The sequence below is a fragment of the Acomys russatus genome, chromosome 9, assembly GCF_903995435.1.
Source record: "Acomys russatus chromosome 9, mAcoRus1.1, whole genome shotgun sequence".
Classification (NCBI taxonomy): domain Eukaryota; kingdom Metazoa; phylum Chordata; class Mammalia; order Rodentia; family Muridae; genus Acomys; species Acomys russatus.
In genome coordinates this window covers 34,338,379-34,363,565 of record NC_067145.1, presented here as the reverse complement: position 1 = coordinate 34,363,565, position 25,187 = coordinate 34,338,379, and the positions used below count along the sequence as shown (strand labels likewise).

General features: G+C 40.5%; 1 protein-coding gene across 2 annotated transcripts; it reads left to right on the top strand.

The window, feature by feature from the left end:
- Window positions 1-7,623: 7,623 nt before the first annotated feature.
- Window positions 7,624-12,289, top strand: LOC127193867 (cathepsin 8-like). Of its 2 annotated transcripts, none has more exons than XM_051151125.1 (7): window positions 7,624-7,749; window positions 8,011-8,130; window positions 8,231-8,377; window positions 9,524-9,748; window positions 10,189-10,351; window positions 11,195-11,309; window positions 12,190-12,289. In XM_051151125.1, the coding sequence occupies exons 1-7, from the start codon at window positions 7,624-7,626 to the stop codon at window positions 12,287-12,289; spliced, it is 996 nt and encodes a 331-aa protein (XP_051007082.1). The 2 variants fall into 2 exon arrangements, with proteins under 2 accessions (XP_051007082.1, XP_051007081.1); XM_051151124.1 differs by having other exon boundaries at window positions 8,008-8,130.
- Window positions 12,290-25,187: the final 12,898 nt, after the last annotated feature.

Genomic DNA, 25,187 nt, shown 5'->3' with positions numbered 1-25,187 from the left:
AGTATAATTGAAATCAGCACCTGTCTTTAGAGTGGTAGAATATAAGGAAGGACCCCTGTTGATAGTTAAGACTAGGTCTAGGCCATTATATGCAGAATTAAATCCAGGTAAGTTCTGATGGTGTAGATACAGCCCTAGTAACAAGCAAAATTCACACCTCAGGAGTGATGGATGCACCAAGAGGTCTTGGACAGAATATCATCTGAGATAATGAGTGACACAAGTTTTTTTCTTTTTTAAAAAGATATATTTATTTATTATGTTTACAGTATTCTGTCTATATATATGCCTACAAGCCAGAAGAGGGCACCAGATCACATTATAGATGGTTGTGATCTACCATGTTGTTTCTGGGAACTGAACTCAGGATCTTTGGTAGAACAGCCAGTGCTCTTAACCTCTAAGCCACCTCTTTAGCCCCAGAAGTTAGTTTTATAAAAATATTGAGAGGAGGGATTGGTTCCATTAAGTGTCCCTTCAGTGGGTACAGAGATTTGCTACATGGACATGTAGAGTTCAGGGTCCCTTAAAGTAAAATCTTTGCAAGAACCTCAGAATGCACAGAGCCTGACATGAAAGAGACTCAAGAAGGGACCAGGAAACATCAGCATGGAACTGTCATTTCTTTCCCTACACATTCTGCCTCTTAAATCCTAAGCTCTATGACTTTCCACTTTAACTTTTACCCTTCCTAGCTGAAACAATGGAAAATCACTGCACAAAAATGTTTGGTCCCATCGATGTGCCCAAGGACTAGAGGGAAGGCAAGGGTCTGTTCCTGTGTCACTATGCAATCAAGCTTGCTCCTCCCTAAGATGGCATCTGGTGAACCAAACCTACATCCCAAACCATCTCTTTCATATTGCCTAGCATATTGATTAAAATATTGAAAGCATATTTTAATCACACACCTTGAAGGGGCACAATGCCACTCCGTGCGGAGAGCAAGTTCCATGGAAAATAAAATAAAAAGGGAAGAATGGTTGCGGAATTCCTTCTGTTGGGTATACTCAGCTGCTATATGTCATTGTTAGAGAATGTTTTCTGAATTCATGAATCAACTCAAGTCCATCATCCTCCAGAACGATACAGTAGGATTCTAGATGTGTGAGATGGCCAGCACTATAACCAAGAGTCATGTGCAGCTCTCCAGAGTTTCCAGTTGCTTATATGGTTTACCTTTAGGTAAAATGTCACTTATTAGAAATGGGTCATTTTTCAGATTTTTGGTTTTGGTTTTGTTTTTTGTTTTTTTTTTTTAAGACAGGGGTTCTCTGTGTAGCTTTGGATATCCTTGAATCTCTTTGTAGACCAGGCTGGACTTGAACTCACGGAGATCTATCTGCATCTGCCTCTCAAAATGCTGGGATTAAAGGTGTGCACTACCATCACTTGCTTGGTTAGAGTTACCCCCAAGATATTCCATATTATTTGAAGCTATTATTCAATATATAGAAATAATTCAATAAACTAATATCTAAAATATGTAAAGAACTCAAGAAATTAAACACCAACAAACAAAACAATCCAATTTTTTAAATGGGGTACAGATCTAAACTGAGAATTCTCAACAGAGGAATTTCTAATAGCCAAGAAGCACTTAAAGAAATATGCAATGCCTTTAGTCATCAGGGAAATGCAAATCATAGCAATTCTCAGTTTCTATCTTACACCCATCATAATGGCTAAGATCAAACCCCCAAGTGGCCCCACATGCCTGGGAGGATGTGTAACAGGGGCAACACTCCTCCATTGATGGTGGGAGTGCAAACTTGTACAACCACTTTGGAAATCAGTCTAGTGGTTTCTCAAGAAACTGAGAGTACTTCTACCTCAAGACACAGCTATACCACTCCTGGGAATATATCTAAAAGATATTCCACAACACCACAAGGATACTTCCTCAGCTATGTTCATAACAGCTTTATTCATAATAGGCCAAAACTGGAAAAAACCTAGATGTCCCTTGACAAGAGAATGGATAAAGAAAATGTAGTACATTTACACAATGGAATAGAATTCAACTATTAAAACCAAGTACATCATGAAACTTTCAGGCAAATGGATGGACCTAGAAAATATCATTCTGAGTGAGGTAAACTATATCCATAAAGACACACATGGTACGTATTCACTTATATTTGCACATTGTCCATAAAGTACTGGATAGCCATCCTACAACCCATAGACTCAGAGATGCTAAGTAACAAGGAGAGCCCAAGGGTGGATGTTCACACAGAAGGTAAAATAAAATAGACACCAGAAGTAGATGGAGGGAGGAAAAGTGGTGTGAGAGGCAGTAGGGAGAGAAACAAGGTAGGTGTCAGGTGTGGGGAAAGTATGGGGAGGACTGGGAAAGAGAACAGAAATTGTTGGGGGCCATCGCTGAGATGGGAAAGGTTCTCAATAGTCTATGGTAGTGACCCTGGATGAGACTTCTAGATGTGGGGGCATATGAGCCTGAAATGGCCACCTCCTGTCTTCAGCTGGAACTTCCAGTGGAGGGAGGGTCACACACACAAAACCTTTGACTCAGCCAATCAATGAATGTCCCAACTTGAGTTGCATGCCATGAGATACAGCCCACTACTGACACTATTAATAATACTGTGCTATACTTGCAGATTGTCATTTGAGTGGCTTTGCCCAGGAGCTGATGAAAATAGATTCAGAGACCCACAGCCAAACAATAGGCAGAACACAGGGAATGCTAGGGAAGAATGGAAGGATTGGAAGTTTCAGAGAGGTCAAGGACACCAAAAGATAATGAATGAGGCCCTGCACTGAAGGAGAGGGACTAAGCACAAAGGAAAGGGGATTTTATTGCCAAGCAGTAGAGTGACACTCTGTAGATAGAAAAATACTACAGAGACACAGAAACAGCTTACATGAGCAGTACTCTGCCTACGCAGATGTTCAAGATCCTTGCTGCAGACTGGTGAGGGCAAGAAGATTTTAGCTGTGTGGAGCAGAGGAAGACACATCTAATCAGATGTGGTGGGTGATCAGATAGCAACAATGACCTTTTGTGATGACATAAGTTATTAGGATTGTTGTTGAGTATGAGATGACTCAAAAACATGCACATTGTTAACAGAAGACCCAAAGTTCTGAATCACGCAACACAGGTATCACTCAACAGATATTGAATTAATAAGTATTTTAACAACTTATTTGAAACTTTCATATTGCATTCCTCATTGTGACTTCAATATCCTTCAGTATTCTCTCAATTTTAGATATTCCTTGGTTAAGTTTAGACTTTTTTGAATGTTGTGCAGTATAGGCTATAGGCTTGACACGTATCATATCTTTCATCCTGGATTTGAGGACACAAAAATACTAAACATGGTGCTTCCATGTAATAGCAAATTACACAATTTGAGTAAATGAGGAGGTTTTTGACAATAGCTATTGGAGGCTAATTTATTTTTAATATTCACACCTTTTAATACAACTACAATGGAAATTTCTTGCAACATGCCCATGGTAAGAAAAATACTCAACCCACAGACATAGACACATTTCTAGGCAGAGAAAATGATATGTTGCATGTTGAGTCTGAAAGAGAGCAGAGGATTATTGTTTAATGAGGCTGGAGTTCACCACCACCACCACGCCCCCAAAAAAGATGAAACCCGTTAATAGAGTTACTTGGAAATAGCTACACAATGGAGGGGCAAGTACCTAAGGCTGCTAAGGTATGTACACAAAGTAATGCATATGTAACACAATGCAAAGATTGACATTGAAGTCATACTTGCTGATGAGTGTCTGATACAATCTCAAATACAGAAACCATCAAAGAGCATCATGAGATCCAGAGTGCTGGGCATTCATTTTTCCTCTTGGCCTTGGCTTTCAACATCACTTTCCGGTTTGGTTGTCACTCCCACTTAAGCTTCTTTTGAGAGCCAGTTGTGTTCTATTGACAAAGGAAAACCCATCCCATGCTCTGTATTCTCACGGGATCCTACTATAGCTGTGGGCTTATAATTAAATACTAGACTGGGACATACTCAGTCCATTCCATGGATGGTTACCAAAACCTTTTACCTTAATCTAAAGTAACTGTGCTGGATAGTTTTATGTCAACATGATACAAGCTAGTCATCAGAGAGAAGGGAGCTTCAGTTGACAAAATGTCTCTATAAGATTGGGTTGTAGACATACCTGTATGTCATTTTCTTAATTGGTGATTTATTGGGGAGGGCCTATCCCATTAAGGGTAATTCCATTTCTGGGCTGGTGGCCCTGAGTTTTATTAAAAGAAGAAAAAGCAGCCATGATGAGCAAGCCAATGAGCAGCACTCCTCATGGCCTCTGCATCAGCTCCTGCTTCCAGGTCCATGACCTGCTTGAGCTCCTGTCCTGACTTTCTCTGGTGATGAACTGTAAGGTGGAAGAGTAATCTAAATAAACCCTTTCCTCCTCGAGTTTGTTGTTGTTGGTTTTGCCATAGTGTTTCAGCACAGCAATAGTTACTAACTAAGACACTAACTAAGACACTGTTAGACTAAAATTCCATACAGCTTTAGCAGGAAAATGTTTTCCTTGAGCCACTCATGAACAAAAAGCATTAAATATCATGTGATCCAAGGAGGAAAGGCTGGTTCTCTGCCTTCCTCTGGTAAGATCCACAGGATCAACTACACACAGTCTACTGAGGCATCCCACACCCACCCCTTCAGGAGAGGTGGGATCAGCTCTCAGTATATGTCCCAGAGCCTGGAGGCCCAGTCCAGTCACCAGCATAGCCCATCAGAAGAATGGGAAGGCTGACTTACTGGCCAGACACTGTTATTTAAACCTCAAGTGACATACAGCAGTCAGATCCTGAGCTCTCAGCCACAGCGGAAGAACTGAGCTTGTGGAGTGCATAAAGGCATCAGCAGTCTTCCTGGTAAGGTCCTACCTCTTCTAAGACACAATGGGAAGTGAAACTGGATAAAAAAAAAAAAACTTTTCCAGAGAAGCAGGCAGAACCTCCAGGGATGAGACTACCTTTTCAACATCTGCAGCCTTACTGTGTGGATGTGGAAGAAGCTAGAGAAACTAAAGGAAATAACAGACCCTCCAGGGTCAACTTGACATTTGCTATCATAAAGTAAAGATGTTAATCTTTCTACAGAGAGTAATTGCTGGTCCCTTGTGCTTCTGGCCATTTCCATCCTCTTGCACATTGCTACTTTAGAAAATGCAATTATACATTGATATGTGCAGAAGTATTAGCAGATGGCACAGTTCTCACCAAGTCGTATAAGTATTGTTTTAGAGGCACCTGAAATCATGATTTGAATCCTGGGAGTGAATATCTCTTAGGTATCCAGTGACATTTCCTTGTGACCCTCTCATCCCTGAAGTAGGGAGTATGGTTTGCAGTCACAAAGATGGAACCAAGGGAATGGTACTGATCCTTTTCATATTTTCAAGGACCACAGCTCAGAAATTTTTAATTCAAGAGGAGACTTTCAAGACAGGCCACACACCAACTATTACGTAGGGATATGAATGTTATGTGACCACAACTCTCAGAGTCACCTTGTGCTTAGGATCAGATGCCACATAAGACAAACTTTGCTCTATACAAAGCCATGTTCTAAGTCCCTGATTGTCTACCTGTTCAATGTCAAGGTGTGTGGACGTACTTCTGATAATATACGTTTGCAACACATAGGCTGTTTCTCTTTTTCTTTTTAAAAAATATATTTTATTAATTTATTTATATTACATCTCAATTGTTATCCCATCCCTCATATCCTCCCATTCCTTTCTCCCTCCCATTTTCCCCTTTCTCCCCTCCCCTATGACTGTGACTGAGGGGGACCTCCTCCCCCGGCATATGCTCATAGGGTATCAAGTCTCTTCTTGGTAGCCTGCTATCCTTCCTCTGAGTGCCACCAGGCCTCCCTATCTAGGGGATGTGGTCAAACATGGGGCCCTAGAGTTTGTGTGAAAGTCAGTCCCACTCTCCACTCAACTGTGGAGAATGTTCTGTCCATTGTCTAGATCTGGGTACGAGTTCGAAGTTTACTTCCCGTATTGTCCTTTGCTGGTGCCATAGTTTGAGCAGGACCCTCCTGGGCCCAGATCTGCCCACTATAATGTTCTTCTTGTAGGTTTCTAGGACCCTCTGGATCCTTCTATTTCTCCATTCTCCCCTGCTTCTCTCATCTAGAGTCCCAATAGGAAGTCTTCACCTCTGTCCCACTTTCCTGGTAAGTCAAGACTTTCTTTCTTTTTTTTTTTTAATTTTTTTTTTATTAATTTATTCTTGTTACATCTCAATGTTTATCCCATCCCTTGTATCCTCCCATTCCTTGGGCTAGTGTCCAGATACAAGTGAGTACATACCATTTGACTCATTCTGCTTCTGGATTAACTCATTCGTTATGATTATTTCTAGTTCAATCCATTTGTCCATAAATTTCAGGAGTTCCTTGTTTTTAATAGCTGAGTAGTAGTCCATAATGTAAATGTACCACAGTTTTTTTATTCATTCTTCTACTGAGGGACACTTAGGCTGTTTCCAAGTGCTGGCTATTATGACTAAGGCCACTATGAACATGGTTGAGCAAATGTTCTTGTTGTGTGCTGGAGCATTTCCTGGATATATTCCAAGGAGTGGAATAGTTGAGGAAGCCTTATTCCCAGTTTTCTGAGATAGCACCAGATAGATTTCCAAAGTGGCTTTGCATTCCCACCAACAATGAAGGAGTGTTCCTCTCTCTACACATCCTCACCAGCATGTGGTGTCACTTGAGTTTTTTACCTTAGCCATTCTGGTGGGTGTAAGATGGAATCTCAGTGTCGTTTTGATTTGCATTTCCCTGATGACTAAGGAGGCTGAGCATTTCTTTAAGTGTTGTTAGCCATTTGATATTCCTCTGTTCAGAAATCTCTGTCTAGTTCTGAGCCCCATTTCTCAATTGGATTATTTGGTTTGGTGGTGTTTAATTTCTTGAGTTCTTTATATATTTTGAATATTAGACCTTTGTCAGATGTAGGGTTAGTGAAGATCTTTTCTTGGTCTGTAGGCTGTCGCTTTGTTCTCTTGACAGTGTCTCCAGCCTTACAGAAGCTTCTCAGCCTCATGAGGTCCCATTTATTAATTGTTGACCTTAATGCCTGGGCTGTTGGTGTACTGTTCAGGAAGTTGTCTCCTGTGCCAATGTGTTCCAGGTTCTTCCCCAGTTTTTCTTCTAACCAGTTTAGTGTCTCTGGTTTTATGTTGAGGTCTTTGATCCACTTGGACTTGAGTTTTGTGCATGGTGACAAATATGGGCCTAATTGCATTTTTTTTACACATAGACATCCAGTTAGACCGCACCATTTGTTGAAGATGCTATCCTTTTTCCACTCATAGGCTGTTTCTATTCCTAGAATTCTGAGGACATGCTGTGCATCTTGGTGGCACAACTAAATACCATCCTTACCCTGGCACCATTAGACCAAAATACATATTTATTCATTTCCAAAATCTGTGGATAAATGTTAGAAAAAGTACTTCAAATAATTTTATCTGCCAAGGATGTCTATTTCTCTGAAAGGAGTAAATGGCATTTTAGAAGCGTGCAGTTGCCTCACCTCACTTCCCGTCTTCATTCTCTAGGTGCTGGAGACATGGATCCGGCTGTCCTCCTGGCCATCCTGTGCCTGGGAGTAGCCTTAGCTGCTGAATCACTTGATCCCAGCTTGGATTCTGAATGGCAGGAATGGAAGACAAAATATAATAAAAACTACAGCCTGGTTAGTAATATGAAAAATATTCAGAGGGACTCACAGAGCATGGTCCTTGTTGGGATTTGTGGGTGCAAAGTGGTAATAAAGCCCACCTCTTATTAAGGAATTGGCCAAGGGTCAGGATTCCTGTTCCTAGGTATGTGGAGAATGGCTTTTGTTGCAATGTCCTGAGGCCCTCTATTCACTTCTTGCTGTGAGTCCCCTTGGTCAGCTTGTGTATAGGTTTAATTAGACATAAATGTTACCAATTATGTTTATTTCCAGGAGGAAGAAGGGCAGAGGAGAGCAGTATGGGAAGAAAACAGGAAGCTGATCAAACAGCATAATAGTGAAAGTGACCAGGGAAAGAATGGCTTCACCATGAAAATGAATGCCTTTGGTGACATGGTGAGTGTAACAGGAATCGCTTCACATATTTTCCAATTCTTTACCTGAAGAATTCGTTAATTCTTTTGCTTTCTAATGATGTATGCTCTTTTCCTTGAAGACTGATGAAGAATACAAGAAAATAATGGCTGATCTTCCAATCTCAAAAGTCAGGAGGAAGAAAAGCATCCAGCAACGTATTGTTGGTCGTCTCCCCAAATTTGTGGACTGGAGAAGAAGAGGCTATGTTACTTCCGTGAAGAACCAGGTATAACAGTATCACATTCCTGTCTTGTCAAAACACTGAAGAGAAAAATAGCATTGACATCTCTGTGTGTGTTGAGTGTAGAATGATAGACAATTCACTTTTTCTTTTCTTTTCTTTTAGCTCTGAGTTATTGAATTCCTTTTTATTTCCAATTGAACAGAGATATTTGTTTTCTTTTTTAAAATTTTTTTCTCATGCACTTTTTTTATTTGAAAAATAAAATCATTCATATTACATCTCAATTGCTATCCCATCCCGTGCATCCTCCCATTCCTTCCTCCCCTCCCGCCTTCACCTCATTCTCCTTCCCTATGACAGGACCTCCTCCCCCTGAATATGATGCTAGGGTATCAAGTTTCTTCTTGGTAGTCTACTATCCTTCCTCTGAGTGCCATCAGGCCTCCCCCTCAAGGGGACATGGCCAAATAAGGGGCACCAAAGTTCGTGTGAAAGTCAGTCCCCAGTCTCCACTTAACTGTGAAGAATATTCTGTCCCTTGGCTAGGTCTGGGTAGGGGTTTGATGATGACTGCACATATTGTCCTTGGTTGGTGCCATAGATCGAGCAGAACCCCTGGGCCAAGATCTGCCCATTATAGTGTTCTTCTTGTAGGTTTCTAGGACCCTCTGGATCCATCTATTTCCCTATCTCCTATATTTCTCCCACCTTAGGATGTCCTTACCACTATCCCATTTTCCTGGTAAGTGAAGACTTTCATGAGACATACTCCTTGGCCTAGTGTCAAGATATAAATGGGTATATACTATTTGAGTCTCTCTGCTTCTGGACAATTCACTTTTAATATTTTTTTTTTATTTTGAATGCTTTTCATATCCACCCGTCACTACTTACCTCTACCTACTGGCCTCCTCTCAACTATTCTGCAGACTTCATGTCCTATTTATCATTGGTAATAGTGACCAGACAACATTGTGCCCTACCCATATGTTCAGGCTCATACATGTGCATGTGTGTGTATAGCCATTCACTGGAGTACAATCTACCAACAGCCAAGTCCCACCCCCAAATGAAACATCCCCCCTCTGCAACAATCGCCTGCTCAGCTCATTCTTTGACACCGTATTCAGCTGTCTGATTTGGGGTTGCTACTTGTTTGTAAGTGACTGTCTTTTTTTCTCTTCTTAGGGCAGATGTAATTCTTGTTGGGCTTTTTCTGTGGTTGGTGCCATAGAAGGACAGATGTTCCGGAAAACAGGAAGACTGGTCTCACTGAGTCCACAAAACCTAGTGGACTGCTCTAGACCTGAAGGCAATTTGGGCTGTTATCTAGGCAGCACATACTATGCTTTACGGTATGTGTGGAATAAGGGAGGCATCGAGGCCGAGGCAACTTATCCATATGAAGCAAGGGTAAGAGGATTGTCTATGCTATTGTCATTTCAGGCAGCGTCAGGCAAGGGATGAGTGCATAAATAATCCAGTCTTCAGAAGGTAGAATCACTGTACACCATCAGTGTCTAGCTTATCAGACGTTACATAGCTTTATAACGCAATGATTCCATGTAGCTATTTCTGCTTCTTTACACACAGAGACTGTACAGACCATTCCACATACAATAGACATTTCTCCTTATGAAAATTTCTTATGAATAGAAAAACCTATGAGGCATCACCGAAGACATAAGATCCTATTTTCAGTTCAAAATCATCGTCCAGTTAATTTCACTTCCTGGGATGATCTGTAACAGGCCTGGGGATACTCAGCTGCAAAATCACTGTTGTGGTTCTGACTCGAGCTCCCCAGGAGGTGGATGAAAATAATGGATTCTCTTACCTCTTCTCCTTGAAAGGAAGGATATTGCAGGTACCGTCCTGAACGCTCTGCTGCCAGAATCACAGGCTTTTCATTTGTCTCAAGTAATGAGCGAGACTTAATGCGTGCTGTAGCAACTATAGGGCCCATCTCCGTTGGAATCGATGCTCGACACAGATCTTTCAGGTTTTATAGGGGAGGTAAGCATGTGTTCTTCGGTGGTGCTCAACCTGTAATTTGTGACCCATTTGGGGTGTCAAATGACCCTTACACAGGGGTGGCATATCAGATATCCTGTATATCAGATATTTGTATTGTGACTCATAATAATAGCAAAGTTACAGTTATGAAGTAGCAGTGAAAATAATTTTATGATTGGGAATCACCATAACACGAGAAACTGTGTGAAAGGATCATTAGGAAGGTTGCAAACCACTGTTCTAGATATTAATTAAGAATGCTTGTGATTCCCCACCAACACCACTAGGTTAGGGACCACTTTACTGCGTATAATATTTGAAACATTTGATGTAAATAACTAGAAATAACATGTTCCCATGCACACGAGCACCTTGCAGCTGAGTATCCTTGAGTCTGGGCTGTTATAAATCATCCCAGAATGTGAAACGAACTGGAAAACATGTCATTCTCATGCATGTGAGCACTTTATAATATATAATTATTATTATTATGTTTAACTTACTCAACTTCTCTCTGCTTGATGTATCTTAAGATATGAAGATTGCCTTTCTAGAACTAAGTTCTAAAGGGTATCTTGAATTAAGTACTTTATGTTCAGTTGTGCTTTCTTGGAACAGGGGTCATGTGTGGGTGGGGGAGGTGTTTATAAACGAGGTTATGCTCATTTGTATTTCTTGGCATTTTGTTGAAAACCTGTATCAGGATTCCTGTCAACAATGGGTCTAATTTTTAATGGATATGTTTTGTTTTGTTGTCCAAATAGAAAGTGCCTTAGTTATTTTTTTGGCCATGGTCACGATTAGGTTCCTGGGACCTCTCACTCCTTTGATTTTATTTTCCAGGTATTTATTATGAGCCAAACTGCAGTGATAACATCACCCATTCTGTTCTGTTAGTTGGCTATGGTTATGAAGGAAGAGAGTCAGATGGCAGGAAATACTGGCTGATAAAGAACAGGTATAAATTGTAGATGCTATTTATATTTAAGTTTCTGAATGGATTTTCTGCTTGAAGTCAGAATCTGGATAAGAGCCCATAAATGTTCACCAACATATATTAAATGACAGCACATCAGTTCTTTTTCCTTAGCTGTCCACTACTGAGGCAGCAGAGCTCACGCTGATCCTACAGTTTCTTGTGTAGTTACTTAGCCAGTTTGCTCCAGGTGTGTCCTTGTCCCTGGGAGTTAAGGCAAGCTGCAACAATGACATGGCTTTAAAAAATGATTATGTTCCCTCATGCGAGGGTGTTTGTGTGAGTTTATTCTACATGGGAGCAGTTGCCCATGGAAAGTTGAGGAGGACACCAGAGTCTCTGAAAATGTGCTTACAGAAGCCTGTGTGCTGACTGACTTAAATTCTGGGAAAGAAACAAGGGTTCTATGGGAAAGTCCCATGTTCTTAGGCATGGATCCATCTCCAGGCCCTGTTCTGGCTGTAAATGGGCTCTTGATCTTGGACTATAGTCTTTTCTTTTGTATAACCATCGCTTGACCCAACCCTGTGCACTCTGTGGTTGGAGCAACCAACTTATAGTGTATGAGTTGTTCTAATTCAGTCGCTGGTTTCCTTGGGTGCTAAATTACTTATGTCATTGATTTTCTACAAGCTCAAAAACTGTCAGTTCTATGCCATCTGTGGGTGGGGAGATGTCCTGATTTTCACTGCTGTGATTCTCACAGTCCTACGATAACTCTTGGTTCCCAGAGGTTGGTGACTTGCATTCTCTGATCATTTCTTTAAGTAGGCTTCTGGCTCAGTGTTTACACAGGGAATTGTTGTAATGAGTCCACTGTCCCATGTTCTTTCTACTAAATGGAAAACATGGTTCCTTTCAGTCACGGTGAAGGATGGGGAATGAACGGCTACATGAAGATTGCCAGAGACAGGAACAACCACTGTGGAGTTGCTACATTTGCCTTCTATCCCAGAGTGTAAGCTGCCTTATAGCAGCAAGGAAGAAGTGGAGTGCAGACAGCCGGTAAATAGGAGGCACTTCCTCTTCACATGGCCAATCTCTGCAGCATGGATAGAACACTTGAGTTACCGTACAACATGTTGTGATGTGAATTTTGTGGTATGGTTACTCCAGTAAGGCACCATGGCTGCTATAACCACAGCTCTGCACTGGTTTGTATTTGATTCCTGTAATAATGTGATTTTCTTTGTTTTAAATGAGTGTACAACATATTGTCTTTTAAAAGGCTTAAGTTCAAATGTGGTGTCTGCCTTCTTTTTGTTTTGATAGTGATGAGTTTTATTTATTTATTTTTATTAATTAAACATTTTTTATTTTTATATATACATTTATATTATTACACATATATACAATAAACTACCTATAGCAAGAAGAACCATGACATAATCAGGATTATATAAATGTTACATTCTTAGTGTTTTAGCTATTTGTATTTGACAGCCTTGAAGAAAACATCTTTCCTATCTTGGTGCACCTAAAATTATGAATATAAATCCATCTCCACCACATCTTGTCATTATCAAATTAAAACATCTATCTAGACCTAAAACCATCTTAACCCTAAACAACTAAGCTTCATTGCAAAACTAAGATACCTGGTGAGTTTTTAAATTTATGTAATTCATTTTATTTAATTTATGTTTTAGTTAAAATATAATTTCACTGCTCCCCTCCACTTTACTTTCTTTTTTTTTTATTAATTTATTCTTGTTAAATCTCAATGTTTATCCCATCCCTTGTATCCTCCCATTCCTCCCCCCCCCCATTTTCCCATTATTCCCCTCCCCTATGACTGTTCCTGAGGGGAATTACCTCCCCCTGTATATTCTCATAGGGTATCAAGTACCTTCGTGGCTACCAGCTGTCCTTCCTCTGAGTGCCACCAGGTCTCCCCCTCCAAGGGACATGGTCAAATGTGAGGCACCAGAGTACGTGAGAAAGTCATATCACACTCTCCACTCAACTGTGGAGAATATTCTGACCATTGGCTAGATCTGGGAAGGGGTTTAAAGTTTACCTCCTGTATTGTCCTTGGCTGGTGTCTTAGTTTGAGCGGGACCCCTGGGACCAAATCTGCCTATCATATTGTTCTACTTGTAGATTTCTAGGACCCTCTATATCCTTTTATTTTGCTATTCTCCCATGCGTCTCTCATTTAGAGTCCCAGTAGGATGCCTTCCCCTCTGTCCCAGTTTCCTGGTAAGTGAAGGCTTTCGTGGGACATGTCCCTTGGGCTAGTATGCAGATATAAGTGAGTATATACCATTTGATTCTTTCTGCTTCTGGGTTAACTCACTCATTATGATCATTTCTAGCTCAATCCATTTATCCACAAATTTCGGGAATTCCTTGTTTTTAACAGCTGAGTAGTATTCCATAGTGTATATGTACCACAGTTTCTTTATCCACTCTTCTACTGAGGGACACTTAGGCTGTTTCCATGTTCTGGCTATTATGAATAAGGCTGCTATGAACATGGTTGAGCAAATTTTCTTGTTGTGTGCTGGAGCATCTTCTGGGTATATTCCAAGGAGTGGAATAGCTGGGTCTTGAGGAAGCCCTATTCCCAGTTTTCTGAGATAGCACCAGATAGATTTCCAAAGTGGCTGTACTAGTTTGCATTCCCACCAGCAATGAAGGAGTGTTCCTCTCTCCCCACATCCTCTCCAGCATGTGGTGTCGCTTGAGTTTTTGATCTTAGCCATTCTGATGGGTGTAAGATGGAATCTCAGAGTTGTTTTGATTTGCATTTCCCTGATGACTAAGGAGGTTGAGCATTTCTTTAAGTGTTTCTCAGCCATTTGATACTCCTCTGTTGAGAATTCTCTGTTTAGTTCCAAACCCCATTTCTCAATTGGGTTATTCGGTTTGGTGGTGTTTAATTTCTTGAGTTCTTTATATATTTTGGATATTAGACCTTTGTCAGATGTAGGGTTGGTGAAGATTTTTTCCCAGTCTGTAGGCTGTCGCTTTGTTCTCTTGACAGTGTCTCCTGCCTTACAGAAGCTTCTCAGCCTCATGAGGTCCCATTTATTAATGGTTGACATTAAGGCCTGGGCCGTTGGTGTTCTGTTCAGGAAGTCATCTCCTGTGCCAATATGTTCCAGGCTCTTTCCCACTTTTTCCTCTAAGTGGCATAGTGTCTCTGGTTTTATGTTGAGGTCTTTAATCCGCTTGGATTTGAGTTTTGTGCAAGGTGACAAATATGGGTCCAGTTTCATTTTTTTACACATAGACCTCCAGTTGGACCAGCACCATTTGTTGAAGATGCTATCCTTTTTCCATTGAATGGATTTGGCTTCTTTGTCAAAAAATCAAGTGACTATATGTGTGTGGATTCATATCTGGGTCTTCGATTCGATTCCACTGATCAACCAGCCTGTTGCTGTGCAAGTACCATGCTGTTTTAATTACTATTGCTTTATAGTACAGTTTGAAATCAGGTATGGCGATTCCTCCGGAGCATCTTTTATTGTACAAGATTGTTTTAGCTATTCTGGGTTTTTTGTTTTTCCATATGAAGTTCAGAATTGAACTTTCAATGTCTTTAAAAAATTGTGTAGGTATTTTGATAGGGATTGCATTGAATCTGTAGATTGCTTTTGGTAGGATGGCCATTTTTACTATGTTAATTCTCCCGATCCATGAGCAAGGAAGATCACGCCATCTTCTCAGGTCATCTTCAATCTCTTTCTTCAGAGTTTTGAAATTTTTTTCATACAAGTCCTTCACTTGCTTAGTTAGGGTAACTCCTAGATATTTTATATTGCTTGTGGCTAATGTGAAGGGTGTGGTTTTCCTAATTTCTTCTCTGCAAGCTTGTCATTTGTGTATAGGAAGGCTACAGACTTTTTTGAGTTAATTTTGTATCCAGCCAATTTGCTGAAGGTGTTTATTCAGCTTTAGGAGTTCTCTGGTGGAATTTTGAGGGTCACTTATGTACACTATCATATCATCTGCAAAGAGGGATAATTTGACTTCCTCCTTTCCCATTTGGATACCCTTGATCTCCTTTTGTTGTCTTATTGCTCTGGCTAGAACTTTGAGTACTATATTGAAGAGATATGGAGAGAGTGGGCAGCCTTGCCTTGTTCCCGATTTTAGAGGAATTTCCTTGAGTATCTCACCATTTACTTTGATTTTGGCTATTGGCTTGCTGTATATAGCCTTTATTTTTTTTTTTTTTTTTTTTTTTTTTTTTTTTATTAATTTATTCTTGTTACATCTCAATGTTTATCCCATCCCTTGTATCCTCCCATTCCTCCCCCCCCCATTTTCCCATTATTCCCCTCCCCTATGACTGTTCCTGAGGGGGATTACGTCCCCCTATATATTCTCATAGGGTATCAAGTCTCTTCGTGGCTACCAGCTGTCCTTCTCCTCTGAGTGCCACCAGGTCTCCCCCTCCAGGGACATGGTCAAATGTGAGGCACCAGAGTACGTGAGAAAGTCATATCACCACTCTCCACTCAACTGTGGAGAATATTCTGACCATTGGCTAGATCTGGGAAGGGGTTTAAAAGTTTACCTCCTGTATTGTCCTTGGCTGGTGTCTTAGTTTGAGCGGGGACCCCTGGGACCAAATCTGCCTATCATATTGTTCTACTTGTAGATTTCTAGGACCCTCTATATCCTTTTATTTTGCTATTCTCCCATGCGTCTCTCATTTAGGTCCCAATAGGATGCCTTCCCCTCTGTCCCAGTTTCCTGGTAAGTGAAGGCTTTCGTGGGACATGTCCCTTGGGCTAGTATGCAGATATAAGTGAGTATATACCATTGATTCTTTCTGCTTCTGGGTTAACTCACTCATTATGATCATTTCTAGCTCAATCCATTTATCCACAAATTTTGGGAATTCCTTGTTTTTAACAGCTGAGTAGTATTCCATAGTGTATATGTACCACAGTTTCTTTATCCACTCTTCTACTGAGGGACACTTAGGCTGTTTCCATGTTCTGGCTATTATGAATAAGGCTGCTATGAACATGGTTGAGCAAATTTTCTTGTTGTGTGCTGGAGCATCTTCTGGGTATATTCCAAGGAGTGGAATAGCTGGGTCTTGAGGAAGCCCTATTCCCAGTTTTCTGAGATAGCACCAGATAGATTTCCAAAGTGGCTGTACTAGTTTGCATTCCCACCAGCAATGAAGGAGTGTTCCTCTCCCCCACATCCTCTCCAGCATGTGGTGTCGCTTGAGTTTTTGATCTTAGCCATTCTGATGGGTGTTGTAAGATGGAATCTCAGAGTTGTTTTGATTTGCATTTCCCTGATGACTAAGGAGGTTGAGCATTTCTTTAAGTGTTTCTCAGCCATTTGATACTCCTCTGTTGAGAATTCTCTGTTTAGTTCCAAACCCCATTTCTCAATTGGGTTATTCGGTTTGGTGGTGTTTAATTTCTTGAGTTCTTTATATATTTTGGATATTAGACCTTTGTCAGATGTAGGGTGGTGAAGATTTTTTCCCAGTCTGTAGGCTGTCGCTTTGTTCTCTTGACAGTGTCTCCTGCCTTACAGAAGCTTCTCAGCCTCATGAGGTCCCATTTATTAATGGTTGACATTAAGGCCTGGGCCGTTGGTGTTCTGTTCAGGAAGTCATCTCCTGTGCCAATATGTTCCAGGCTCTTTCCCACTTTTTCCTCTAAGTGGCATAGTGTCTCTGGTTTTATGTTGAGGTCTTTAATCCGCTTGGATTTGAGTTTTGTGCAAGGTGACAAATATGGGTCCAGTTTCATTTTTTTACACATAGACCTCCAGTTGGACCAGCACCATTTGTTGAAGATGCTATCCTTTTTCCATTGAATGGATTTGGCTTCTTTGTCAAAAAATCAAGTGACTATATGTGTGTGGATCATATCTGGGTCTTCGATTCGATTCCACTGATCAACCAGCCTGTTGCTGTGCAAGTACCATGCTGTTTTAATTACTATTGCCTTTATAGTACAGTTTGAAATCAGGTATGGCGATTCCTCCGGAGCATCTTTTATTGTACAAGATTGTTTTAGCTATTCTGGGTTTTTTGTTTTTCCATATGAAGTTCAGAATTGAACTTTCAATGTCTTTAAAAAATTGTGTAGGTATTTTGATAGGGATTGCATGAATCTGTAGATTGCTTTTGGTAGGATGGCCATTTTTACTATGTTAATTCTCCCGATCCATGAGCAAGGAAGATCACGCCATCTTCTCAGGTCATCTTCAATCTCTTTCTTCAGAGTTTTGAAATTTTTTTCATACAAGTCCTTCACTTGCTTAGTTAGGGTAACTCCTAGATATTTTATATTGCTTGTGGCTAATGTGAAGGGTGTGGTTTTCCTAATTTCTTCCTCTGCAAGCTTGTCATTGTGTATAGGAAGGCTACAGACTTTTTTGAGTTAATTTTGTATCCAGCCAATTTGCTGAAGGTGTTTATCAGCTTTAGGAGTTCTCTGGTGGAATTTTGAGGGTCACTTATGTACACTATCATATCATCTGCAAAGAGGGATAATTTGACTTCCTCCTTTCCCATTTGGATACCCTTGATCTCCTTTTGTTGTCTTATTGCTCTGGCTAGAACTTTGAGTACTATATTGAAGAGATATGGAGAGAGTGGGCAGCCTTGCCTTGTTCCCGATTTTAGAGGAATTTCCTTGAGTATCTCACCATTTACTTTGATTTTGGCTATTGGCTTGCTGTATATAGCCTTTATTATGTTGAGGAAAGTGCCTTGTATCCCCGATCTCTCTAAAACTTTAAACATGAATGGGTGTTGAATTTTATCAAATGCTTTCTCTGCATCCAAGGAGATGATCAGGTGGTTTTTTATTTTCAGTTTGTTTATATGGTGGATTACATTGATGGATTTCCATATATTAAACCATCCCTGCATGCCTGGAATGAAGCCTACTTGGTCATGATGAATGATATCTTTGATGTGTTCCTGTATTCGTTTTGCAAGTATTTTATTTAGTATTTTTGCATCTATGTTCATAAGAGAAATTGGTCTGAAATTCTCTTTCTTTGTTGAGTCTTTGTGAGGTTTAGGTTTCAATGAGACTATGGCCTCATAGAATGAATTTGGTAATTTTCCATCCATTTCTATCTTTTGGAGTAGCTTGAAGAGTATCGGTATTAGCTCGCCCTTGAAGGTCTGGTAGAATTCTGCACTGAAACCATCTGGCCCTGGGCTTTTTTTGGTTGGGAGACCATCGATGATTGCTTCTATTTCTGTAGGGGAAATGGAACTATTTAGCTTGTTTATCTGTTCTTCATTCAACTTTGGCAAGTGAAATTGATCAAGAAAATCATCCATTTCCCTTAGATTTTCAAATTTTGTGGCGTATATGCCTTCAAAGTAGGATCTTATGATTCTTTGAATTTCTTCAGTGTCTGTTGTTATGTCTCCCTTTTCATTTCTGATTTTGTTGATTTCAATACTGTCTCTCTGCCTTTTAGTTAGTTTGGCTAATGGTCTGTCTATCTTATTGATTTTCTCAAAGAACCAGCTTTTGGTTTTGTTGATTCTTTGGACTGTTTTCTTAGTTTCTAATTTGTTAATTTCAGCCCTGAGTTTGATTATTTCCAGGCGTCTACTCCTCTTGGGTGTTTCTGCTTCTTTTTTTTCTAGGGCTTCCAGTTGTGTTGTTAAGATGCTTATGTGCGATGTTTCCAATTTCTTTTTAAAGGCACTTAGTGCTATGAATTTTCCTCTTAGCACTGCTTTCAATGTATCCCACAAATTTGGGTATGTTGTTTCTTCATTTTCATTGAATTTCAGAAACTCCTTGATTTCTTTCTTTATTTCTTCCCTGACCCAGGTGTCATTTAGCAGAGAGTTGTTTAGTTTCCACGTACATGTAGGCTTTTTGTTATTTCTGTTGTTGTTGAATTGCAGCCTAAGAGCATGGTGATCTGATAGGATACAAGGTATTATTTCAATCATCTTGTATCTATTGAGGCTTGCTTTGTGACCTACGATGTGATCAATTTTGGAGAAGGTTCCATGGGGTGCAGAGAAGAAGGTGTATTCTTTCTTGTTTGGGTGAAAGTTCTATAGATATCTGTTAGATCCATTTGACCCATGGCATTGGTTAATGATGTTATTTCTCGGCTTAGTTTCTGTTTCAATGACTTATCCTTCAGTGAGAGTGGGGTGTTGAAGTCTCCCACTATTATTGTGTGGGGATCGATGTGTGGTTTAAGCTTTTTTAGGAGATCTTTTACAAATGTGGGTGCCCTTGTATTGGGAGCATAGATGTTCAGAATTGTGATGTCATCTTGGTTGACTTTACCTTTGATGAGTATGAAGTGTCCTTCCTCATCCCTTTTGATTAATTTTGGTTGAAAGTCTATTTTGTTCGATACTAAAATGGCTACACCTGCTTGCTTCTTGTGACCATTTGCTTGGAATATTTTTTTTCCAACCTTTTACCCTGAGGTAATGCCTTTCATTATGGATGAGATGTGTTTCTTGAATGCAGAAGAATGTTGGATCTTGTTTATGTACCCATTCAGTTAGTCTGTGTCTTTTTATTGGAGAATTGAGGCCATTGATGTTGAGAGATATTAATGACCAGTGACTGTTAAGAGTCTTAATTTTGATGTTGTTTCCAGTCGAGCGTTTGTGTAGTTGTGTTTTTGCCATGGGATAGTTATCTATTTCCTGGGTAGTTTTGGTTGTAGCTTGACCCTTTGGGATGGAGTTTTCCTTCTAGTACCTTCTGTAAAGCTGGATTTGTGGATAGGTACTGTTTGAATTTGTTTTTGTCATGGAATATTTTGTTTTCTCCATCAATGGTTATTAATAATTTTGCTGGGTAAAGTAGTCTGGCCTGGCATCTGTAATCTCTTAGGGTTTGCAGGATCTCTGTCCAGGCCCTTCTGGCTTTTATGATCTCTGCTGAGAAGTTGGGTGTAATTCTGATAGGTTTACCATTAAATGTTATTTGGCCCTTTTCCCTTGCAGCTTTTAATATTTTTTCTTTGTTCTGCATGTTTTGTGTTTTGATTATTATGTGGCGGGCAGTTTTTCTATTCTGGTCAATTCTATTTGGTGTTCTGTAGGCCTCTTGTATGTTTATAGGCATTTCTTTCTTTAGATTGGGGAAATTTTCTTCTATGATTTTTTTGAGAATAGTTTCTGGGCCCTGGAGTCTGATGTCTTCTCTTTCTTCAATGCCTATTATCCTCAGATTTCTTCTTTTCATGGTGTCCTTAATTTCTTGGATGTTTTGTGTCAGGAGTTTTCCAGATTTGGCATTTTCTTTAATGGTTGATTCAATATCTGTGATTGTATCTTCTAGCCCTGAGATTCGTTCTTCCATCTCTTGGATTCTGTTAGAAAAGCTCACCTCTGTGTTGCTCGCCTTCTTCTCTGAGGTCTCACGTTCTCGTTTTTCTTCTGTCTGTGTGTTTATCATTGAATTCATTTTCATTTTCAGATCTTGAACTGATTTTTTGATTTCTTTCATCTGATTTTTTGTATATTCCTGAGTTTCTTCCATTGCCTCTTTATAGGTCTTCAGAGCTTGAACCGTTTTATTTATTTCTTTCATCTGGTTGTTTGCATTTTCCTGCAATTTTTCCAGTTCCACTCTATGTGCTTCTTTTATGTCTCTCACCTGTTTGTCTGCATCTTCCTGCATTTGATTACGAATTTTATTTGTTTCCTCCATTATCATCCTCATTATTAAGGATTTGAGGTCATTTTCTTGTATTTCCATTGTATTTGAGTTCTCTGGGTTGTTTTCTTTGGGATAGCTGGAAACTGGAAACGCCATGTTGTTTTGGGGTTTTTTGCGTATGCTTTTTCGTTGTCCTTTAGACATCTTGCCGTCTTTGTTTTTGTTGGGTAGCTTCCAGAGTTGGATGGAGGGTGTCTGACGATAGATTCACTTATTTTCTCACAATTTCCCTAGGCTGGGAGCTCAAAGCTTCACTGGTGTGGATGTTAGGAGGTTAGCCCTGTTGTTCTGGTCTCTCACAGCCAGTGATCTTCAGCCCCCCTGTGCTGTGGATCCTGCAATTGTTCTGGGTCTCTGAATGAGCGTTGGGTCAGGCCAAGGTATCCACAGCCTTCTGTGTTCCCTGCCAAGTCCAGCCAGGAACACTGGGCCTGAACCACGGGCTGAACTCAGCTAGATTCTCAGGGCCTGAACCGTCTGCCGAGCTCAGCTAGGGATTCTGGGCCCAAAATGCGCACAGGGTCCAGCCAAAATTTTTGGGCTGGGACTACGCACCAAGCTCCGCTAGGGCCTTTTGGCCCAAAGTGCGTGCTGTGGTCAGTTATTGACTCAGGGCCCGAACTGACTACCAATCTCAGCCAGGAACTCTGGATTCAAACTGCACACTGTGTCCAACCAGAGTCTTAGAGCTGGTGGAACCGAGAGCTCTGTCCAGCCTGTGCCACAGCAGGAGAACTGCGGCTGCTCTGAGTTAGAGCCTGTGGTTCAACCAAGTGCTCCGCCCAGACTGTGTCACCGCAGGGGAGCTGCTGCTGAGCTGAGGTGGTGCCTAGGATGGAACTGAGCATGTCAGATGGGTCACTTCTTAACCTTTACTCCAGTGGTTAGGTTTTCATTCATTCATTCATTTTAAAAAATATAACAAAATAAAACAAAAAACTATCATATCAGAGTTAAAGAAGATAAAACAAAAGGAAAGAGACCAAGAGAAAGCACATGAAACCACTTCTTTGCACACTCAGGAATCCCAAAATATCAATAACTGGAAGCCATGGTATATTCACAAAGGACCTGTTGCAGATCTGTGCAGGCCCTGTGCCTGCTCCCTCAGTCTCCATGAGTTTATATGAGCTTTGCTCATGCTGATTTATAGGGCCTTGTTTTCTTTTCTTTTTAAACACTTTTATTTTTTACATGTACATTATTATACATATATACAATAAACTACCTATAGCAAGAAGAACCATGACACAATCAGGAATTATATAAATGTTACATTCTTAGTGTTTTGGCTATTTGTATTTGACAGTCTTGAAGAAAACATCTTTCCTATCTTGGTGGGTCTAAAATTCTGAAGGTAAACCAATATCTATCATATCGCATCACTGTCAACTTAAAGCATCTATCAAGTCCTAAAAACATCTTAAGCCCTAAACAACTAAGCTTAACTGTAAATCTAAGCTACCTGGTGGGCCTTGTCTTCTTGATGTCCTCCATCCCTTCTGGCTCTTACACTCATTCTGTCTCCTCTTCCTTGGGTTTCCTTCCTTAGGGGAGGGATTTGATAGAGACATCTTATTTAGGTCTGAGTGTTCCAATGTTTTTCTCTCTGAATAATATCTGGCCGTGGGACTCTATATTTGTCCCCATCTCTTTCAGGACAAAGCTCTTCCAATGATAGCTGAACAAAGGTACTGATCTATGAGTAAAGCAGGATGTCATTGGGAGTCATTTTATCAGTACGGTTCTTAAGGACCAGTTGTGTTTTGTTTTACTTAGGTCTCTGGGCTATCTAGTCTCAGGTCCTTGATTACCCAAACAGTGGTGGGTATGAATTCAATCTCATGGAGTAGGCCTTAAGTCAAATCAGCTATTGATTGGTTACTTACTCCCACAGGCTTTGTGCCACCATTACCCTAGCATATGATGCATTGTATATAAAGTGGAGTGTCTGCCTTGGTGTTTACATTTCTTTTTTGAGAGGGTGTAGAGTTTGTTCCTGTACCAAAGATCCTGGAATGTAGAGAAGAAGGCTCTATGTAGCCACCAGCTTGACTTCTCCATGTCCAACGTGGGTGATGTCTTCAGCGATGGGACCTTGCTGTCAGTTTGTGGAGAACAACTTATGGTCTTAGCAACTGCCTGGGTTCTTTGGGGAATTCCCTGGGAGCCCTTTGTCAACAACCCAATTAGATGTAACCTAATCTCAGCACTAGAAGCTTCATTTGGTGATAATAGATAGCCAGTGGGGTCTCTGTCTCTTCCATTATTTGATGGTTTCATTTAGATATGCTTCACATATTTATGTGTTTTAGGAGATTTCTAATATACTAGGTTGTGGAGAAATTTCTTACTGGGTTTTTATTTGTGTCACGGAGATATGGAGATACAGAGATACGAATTTCTTGAGTAGGGGAATCTCCAAACAACTGTAGGTCAAGCTATTCATGCCTGAGTATTTCTCACTAGATGGCGCCATTTGGTAAGACAAAAACAAAGGCTGCATGTTTTCTCGCGTTTGTAGATCTTACCATTGAATCTTCTTTATATGTATTTCATTTGTAATACCCATGGAAGTCAGGAAATTAGTGATTGGCAGTGTGTGAGAGAGGAGAGCTGCGAATTGTGTGGAAGAGTTGGGGGGTGGAAAGGCAGGCACGGGTGGCGGGAGGGGAGGGGCAGGGCGGTGTCAGGACCTCCACAAGGAAACTATCAAGACCAACAGATCTGGACAACAGGGGGCCTGCACAAACTAATGCACCAACCAAGGACATTGCAAGCAGAGGACCTAGGCCTCCTGATCAGATGTAGCCAATGGACAGCTCATTCTACACTGGGTGAGGGGTGGGGGAGCGGAGTGGTGGATTGTCTTGGACAAGAACTCTGGTGCCCTCAACTTAATCGCTGCCCCTTAGGGGAGAGGTCCTGTCTGAACACAGAGGAAGGGGATGTAGGCTATCCAGATGAGACCTGATAGGCCTCTAAAAGGTGGGGGAGGAGGACCTCACCTGTCAGAGGTCAAGGAGAGGAAAATAGAACAAAAAAGGGAGGGCAGGGTGGGAATAGGAAGATAAGAGCAAGGGGATTAAAATTGGGATGTAATGTGAAATAATATAATAATAATAATAATAATAATAATAATAATAATAATAATAATAATAATTTAAAAGTAATTTTCCTCTTTATACAGACCAAAGAGGAGTCCTGTCGTAAGAAGAAATGTTGTCCATTGGGATAAATCTCACAGCTCTGTGTGTGGTCATGAAAAGATGAGGGAAGAAAATCAACCACATATTAAGAAAGAAATTTCCATGGGATTTGGGCCTTTCTATTTCCTAAGGGTGGGATATTTGGATGCCTGAGATTCCTGGTATTGTGAAGTAATTCATTTGCCCTTACAGATGAAATATTTCTTTACAGCCAGGGCTCAGGGCAGCAGTGATGCACCAACAGTGCTGAGATGCACATATGGCTTGGCTGAGGATTTTCACTGTGACTTCAATGAACAAGTACTATGGATTTGGACAATACTTGTGTCGCTGTCATTTCAATGAAGAAAAGTACAGAAATTAATGTATGCAGGGATATTGTTCAGCAGAATGAGAGGTTTTAAAGCTTATGACCCCCTGAACAGCATTTTGGTTACTCTGACTCAGCAGACCTTCAGTGTCCCTTGTCCCGATGAATCTTTTCCTGCTTAGTAGCATTTTTCCTGTTGATTGTGCCTAGCTTTTACAGCCCAGTGATTATCTCACCCTAGAGGCCAGATTCATGAGTCACTAGGACTCTGAGTAATGGAATTCTTCTATAGTCTCTTCCAGGCTCATGTTCTGTGTGTGTGCCAGAGAAAATGTTTTTAAAGTGTGACTTCCTTTATTCTATCAATCCTGTGCTCACAGCATATATGTTCTTTCAACTCGGGTTTGACTACACATGTTTGAAGCTGAATAATGTGTTTTAAAGTTGGAGAAGGTAAAACAAAAACAAAAACAAAACAGATGTCTTTGGAGAATCAAGACTGAAATGAGACCAGAGTGTGAATTCACTCCTGTGTGTATACCCAGATAGATAGTGCAGGCAAATGGATGGAACTAGAAAATGTCTTCCTGAGTCAAGTAACTCAGACACAGAAAGATACATCTTGTATTTATTCACTCATTTGTGGCTATTAGCCACTAAAGAAATGATAACCAACCTACAA

Excerpts from the sequence above, each read along its gene's own strand:
- LOC127193867 (XM_051151124.1), top strand. The coding sequence starts at position 7,624 with ATGGATCCGGCTGTCCTCCTGGCCATCCTGTGCCTGGGAGTAGCCTTA. Across the intron at positions 9,749-10,188 it reads CTTATCCATATGAAGCAAGG|GAAGGATATTGCAGGTACCG; the intron begins GTAAGAGGATTG and ends TCTCCTTGAAAG. Across the intron at positions 11,310-12,189 it reads TACTGGCTGATAAAGAACAG|TCACGGTGAAGGATGGGGAA; the intron begins GTATAAATTGTA and ends GGTTCCTTTCAG.